Raw genomic sequence first — 5,891 nt, 5'->3', positions numbered from 1 at the left:
TCAGGCAACGTAAACCACCATAAAACCACAACATATCATTTTTACACATTTTTTCTTGTGCAGATTTAATAAATAAATAATAATAATAATAATAATATACTCGATTGTGAGTTTAATAGATGCTGGCAGGCTAATTTTGTTTATCTTATTTTAAGCCATGTCTGTGTTGTGAGCAGACAAAACATCAAGATTCACAGTTTAATTTACACCTGTTCTGTTCATGAGGTAAATTATTCAAGTCTTTTACAGACCTGGGATGATTCCAGAAATGTCAGCACATGTTGAATTCATAAGAGATGTTAACACCCACATCTTCTCACTGAAACTCCACATAGATTTACTGTGAGACACATTTAAAAAAAGAAGCAGCTGATAATAGCTGTTAATAAGGTAACTGAAAAAGATTCATACATGGAAAGAGGACTGTTTCTTTCACTGATACAGTTTTTAAAATATATATTCATCAATAGTAAATATGTGGTAATTCCATGAATATAATGATAGAGATACCATGTGTTGTGTCTCCCCCCCTGATCTCAGTGCTTTGTCGGTCTGTGACCCCAAACTTGTATTTAACCTGTTGTTGTTTAGTTTTTATATTGGATCTGCAGAAATATAATTATTGACTAATGATAAGATAAGATGAAACTTTATTGATCCCTCACTGGGGAAATCCACTTGTTACAGCAGCAGAGTCAGTACGAGATAGACAAGAGAATAAAAGTGAAAAAGGCAATTTAATAAAAAATAAAATAAAAATAATACAGAATATGTACATAATATACACATCTCAGCTTGTATAGAAAAGTGCTTGAGTAATGTTAATTTGCTAATCACTGATCAATGATATAACTGTAGCCTCAGACCTTGTGTCCACTACATTTTGGTTTGATTTAAATACTTAACGTTCATCTCACTCATTATCTGTCCAGCAGCTAGTGCATATAATCCCCCAGCATGCACTTGCACGTCCAGAGCCAGATTGTTGTTGTTGCCATGAGGACAGCAGAGCAACAGGGGAACTGAGCTGCAGCATCACAGCGCCTCCAGTTGGAAAATATCACAATGGGAGGATGAGGCGTTTTTCTCACCGTGCGTGTGTTTCTCTCACGTTGCAGGTTTCATCTGGATGTTTTTCTGAGGCAGGGAAAAGTGACATACTGCAAACACAACAAGAAGCCCTCCACAGTGAAGAGACGGTGAGTCACAGTACTTGATTTTCCTCCTTCTTTACTTGAAAATTGCTGCAATTTTGTGTTGTTTTTTTGTGTGACATAATTTGAGTTATTGAGCTTCAGCTGTAAAGCCACAGCAAGTGACTGCAATTCAACCGTTGTGATCCCGGAGGAGTTCAGGAGCAGTCAGCCTCCATCACTCCAGCTTCTTTCATCAGCAGCAGTCAGACTGTAATACACAGGGTCCATTCAAATATCAGGACAAACCTGAAAACGGGGGACTTACAGTTTGTCTGCTGCCTCAGATTCTTGTTTCCACATGAGAATAAATCAACTGTTTACGTATTTCCTGTGACGTGACCATCGCTGGAATTCATTACTTGTGATGGTCATGAAATATGTGACGGTAACGTTTGAACAGTCACAGTCGACTTTGATGCAGTGACAGAAAAATCCTGCAGATGGTCAACATCCCTGCATTTCTCCAAACTTGGACACTGATGTATTTCTGCGTTTGCTGCCCCCTAGTGTTTGGTTTAGAAACTGTTTAAATAAAATTAGTTGATTGGATGAGTAGTAAATACTATTATTGTTATTTTTATTCAATATAATTTAATCTGTTTAAAGTTTTTACTATTTGTACACACTCAGTTCCTCTAGATCTGAGCATATACCTGAAATATAAAATTTAAATGTTTTATCTTAAATCAATTTTTTTCTGAGGTTTTATTTTATTTTACGTGTTTGAGTAAATATAACATATTGAAAAAGCCTGAAATTAAACAAAAATGTTTGATGAGGCCACATTTGGAGCAGAAATAAATATGAAAAGATTTATGTGAAATATGACACTTTTAAAACACTATTAAATATGAGTCATGAAAATGTTTGTCTTGTCCTTCTCCTCTCCTTAAATGGAAGCTTAATATATTTTGCGTAATAAAAATAATAGTAATGATAATTAACATTTATTTCTATGGAACCTTTCAAAACCAGAGTTGCAAGGTGGTTCACAAAAAAATTATATAATTGGAAAGACAAATCATAGAAAAGCCAGATCACACTCAGCAATGCAGTAACAAAACAGATATAAGAACAACAATAAAACAATAACAAAAACTAAGAGGAATAATCAATTCTAAATGAAACAGAAAAATAGACCAAAATGCAATTTTGATTATTTATTAACCCATCAACACATACAAGCAAAATCCTACACAGTTGATGTTTGTATGTTTAAGCTGTGAGTGATATTTAGCCTTAAATGCCACCACACGTCCTCATCAGTATGTTGCTGCCACCTCCTCCGGCCTCGCACCGTTCAGCCTCTCGTTGATCTCCTCGGTTGTCTTAACAGAAAAAGGACTGTAAAACACTTGAAAGGAAATAATACAGAAATGTAATATATATCTCTATTTAAGTCTGGACCCATTGTTTTCTTGGAATATTGTGTATCAGCAGGTTAAATGTATTTACTGTATTTTTACAGCACTTCTCATCGACCTCTCTAAGTGCTTCACAGTACAAGTCACATCCACCCATTCAAACACAAATTCATTCAGCGTTACTATACACAGCGCTTTTTCTACAACACGTCATTCACACACTGTCGGCACAACTGTCAGTTGCAATCTGCAAAAATGCAAAAATGCAGACCTATAGTAAATATATATATAAATATTTGACTTTTTATATGAATTTATGTAACTTCATTGCCTCCCCTCATGATCTGTAGGTCATATAACGGACTGATTGTCCAGATTGGCCCAGCAGCCTCTTCTGGATTAATTTAATCAGATTGTATAAAGTCAGATTAGAGCTGTTCTATAGGTTGAGCTTTAAATCAAGCCTTTAAATTAAGCCCACATGGTGCAGGTTTAAATGCAGATTAACAGTGTTGCTCTGCCTTGTACCAGTGAAGGTCAATGGATTCACTTTAGCTTATGAGACAGTGTGGTGATACAGTGTGAGGAGAATTGTGTCTTCTGGCTAAATGTTTGTCATGAAGTTTGTGTCCACCAGAGGTCTCACACACACATTTCTGTCCTGAACAAACTCTGGTTCTGTTATTTGACCATTGTTTGGCTGCAAATTCCTTTATATTGAATATATGAAGTTATGGATTATTAGTTTTCCTTAGTTATATAACTGTTGGATCCTAAGCTGTTACCATAAAGCCATGTGAGTCGTAGGATGTGCACAGTACTGCAGCCAGTAAACTCGGATTATTACCTCCACCACGGAAGTTATGTTTCCACCCGGCTGTTTGATTTGTTTGTTTCAGCAGGATTATGCAAAAACTGCAAAACAGATTTCCATGAAACTTGGTGGATGTTTGGGACGAAGGCCAAGAAACTAACCCGTTCAATTTAGACACAGATTCAGGATTCAAACAGACTGTTGGGCCTCGGTGGAGGTTTGTGCTCCACTGAGATCCCTTCTAGTATTGAAGCAGTTATTCAGTTCACTGTTGTTAAGTAAGTAGATGAACAGAGCAAAAATAGACAGTTAACTACACAAAGTTGTACAAGAAAAAAAGTGAAAAATAGATAAATCAAAGTACAATAGTGGTAGATTTTAATCTGTGCAGATATTTAATTTGTAGCTCAAACAAAACAAAATATTAGAGTTAGGTTTTGATCAGATTTTACCTACGTTCACCACTGAATTTCAACACCTCACACCCACATTAATACACAGCACAAGAAAGGTGCTGCACTTGTCATTTAACACTTACTTGATTATTATAAATCATCTGTAATACAACACACACCTTCTACATAGTTTTGCTAATAATACGAACTGTATCTATGTGAATCCAGACAATAATAAGCTTATTATCTGTAAATCTATGAATTATCCACATTAACACACGTCTTTCTGTCATGATCCAAAACCGAGAAGTCTAAAGTTCCTCTTGTCAAAACATCAGTGTTTATGTTGGAGCAGAATCGTACCATGTCCGACAGGTGGTTCAGTCCCAAAGTGTAGCTGTGTTTTCCTTCTGAAGCCTCCTGGTTGTGTTTCAGCACCAGGTTCATGTTCTTCTCCCACACCGTTCTCCTGAAGCTGTTCTCCATCTGAAACATCAGCACTGACTGTGTGAACTACTAGTCTACCAGTGGGAGTTGTTATGTGTGTATATCGATAAAGAAAAGTCCCACCTCGTTGTCATAAACCCTGTGATTTTCGACTTTCCACTCCTCCCACATCTTGTCTACAGCAGGTGAAGAGTGGCCGAGGACCAGAAAGGCCAAAAGCAACACCACATGCAAAATGTGCATCCTGCGAAGGAAGAAAGTAAAACTGATCACTTTATGTGAGCGATCACAATCATGCCCCCTATATGAGTTTTAGTAGAGATGTGATTATTCGACTCATCAATATACTTTTATATAATTGATTAAATAAAAAATGTTCCCAGTAAAATTGCCAACATATTATTTTGTTAGAGGCTTTAAATTCCGAGGGTTTATGGTTTTTCCCCAAAAAATCACTTCAAACATCACTTTACTGGGAATTTGTGAAGGACCATTAACAGATGAGCAGATAACCAGGATTCTAGACAAAAATGTCATGATTTGGACCAAGCGCCAAAAATACACTTTAAAGTTTTTAGTAATTTGGCATCTTCTATCGAAGAGTGAATTTTATTTCCCATCCCGACAGTAAAAAACTAAACTCCCCCACTCGCTAGAAACTGTTTAAATAAAATGTGTTGATTGGATGAGTAGTAGTTCCATAAACAGCCTTAATATTAAACATAGAGATGTCATATTTCTATATAAATATTATCCTCTCCTTAAATGGAAGCTTAATATATTTTGGATAATAAAAATAAAAGTAATGATAATAAACATTAATTATAATGCAACTTTCAAAACCAGAGTTGCAATGTGCTTCACAAAAAAATTATATAATTGGAAAGATAAATCATCGGAAAACAGATCACACTCAGCAATGCAGTAAAAAACTGATAAAAGAACAACAATAAAACAATTAAAAAAACTAAGAGGAATAATCAATTCTAAATGAAACAAAAAATAGATCCCGACAGTAAAAAACTAAACTCCCCCACTCTCTGGAGTAGAAACATTCACAAGTACACATCAACAGTCATGAAAGCACTACGTACATGCACGGCTCAGTTAACAGAGTCTGAAACCTCAACATCCTGCAAAACAATCGAATATAGTCAAAGCTGCTGTAAGATGGAGCTTTACAGTTCAATAAGAATCAGAAACACACATTGATCCTGCACAATAGACGACACACAAATATTCTTCTCCTCAAACAGGAGGAATTCAAACCTGTGATCTCTCAACGTCTTTCTCTGCAGCACAAACAAGCCAAACAACGTCGTGTCATTACATCATATAAACCATCTACCTTGTTGCAGAATATCAGCAGGATATTAAGCCACAAGAAGAAAGTGCAGTCGTGTTGAAACGGACAAGAACACCTACACACTTTATAGAGGAAGTTCATTTTTCTTACAAAATGTTTTTCTTGTTTGTTTTTTTCCCACTGGCTCGTCTTGTGATTCTAATTCTCAACCAGCTGCAGCAGTGACCCAAAATATCTCTCCAGTCCGAGAAGTGCAAGCGACAGAGGTTGAATGTTAGGAAAAGGCCAGTAGATAAATGAAACTGCTCGTGGAAGACATGCAAGTGAATGTGAAGAGGAATCGTTTAGCAAATGAGGAGGATTTGTGCA

General features: G+C 36.2%; 1 protein-coding gene across 1 annotated transcript; it reads right to left on the bottom strand.

Annotated features, from left to right (window-relative positions):
* Nucleotides 1–2,199: 2,199 nt before the first annotated feature.
* LOC117770322 (cathepsin S-like) lies at nt 2,200–5,530 on the bottom strand. Its single transcript, XM_034599634.1, has 4 exons — nt 5,486–5,530; nt 4,340–4,460; nt 4,133–4,255; nt 2,200–2,524 (listed from the first exon to the last, which is right to left on the bottom strand). Exons 2-4 carry the CDS (start codon nt 4,457–4,459, stop codon nt 2,459–2,461), a joined length of 309 nt encoding a protein of 102 aa, XP_034455525.1. The 5' UTR covers nt 4,460; nt 5,486–5,530; the 3' UTR covers nt 2,200–2,458.
* Between the last annotated feature and the right edge of the window lie 361 nt (nt 5,531–5,891).

This window comes from Hippoglossus hippoglossus, chromosome 11 (assembly GCF_009819705.1).
Source record: "Hippoglossus hippoglossus isolate fHipHip1 chromosome 11, fHipHip1.pri, whole genome shotgun sequence".
NCBI classification, from domain to species: domain Eukaryota; kingdom Metazoa; phylum Chordata; class Actinopteri; order Pleuronectiformes; family Pleuronectidae; genus Hippoglossus; species Hippoglossus hippoglossus.
This window is presented reverse-complemented; position numbering and strand designations above follow the sequence as displayed.

What these genes read in the sequence shown, in the direction of transcription:
- LOC117770322 (XM_034599634.1), bottom strand. Translation starts at nt 4,459, where the DNA reads ATGCACATTTTGCATGTGGTGTTGCTTTTGGCCTTTCTGGTCCTCGGC. An exon ending in ACAGGGTTTATGACAACGAG is followed by an intron (nt 4,256 to 4,339) that starts GTGGGACTTTTC and finishes CTGATGTTTCAG; the next exon opens with ATGGAGAACAGCTTCAGGAG. An exon ending in TGAACCACCTGTCGGACATG is followed by an intron (nt 2,525 to 4,132) that starts GTACGATTCTGC and finishes TTTTCTGTTAAG; the next exon opens with ACAACCGAGGAGATCAACGA.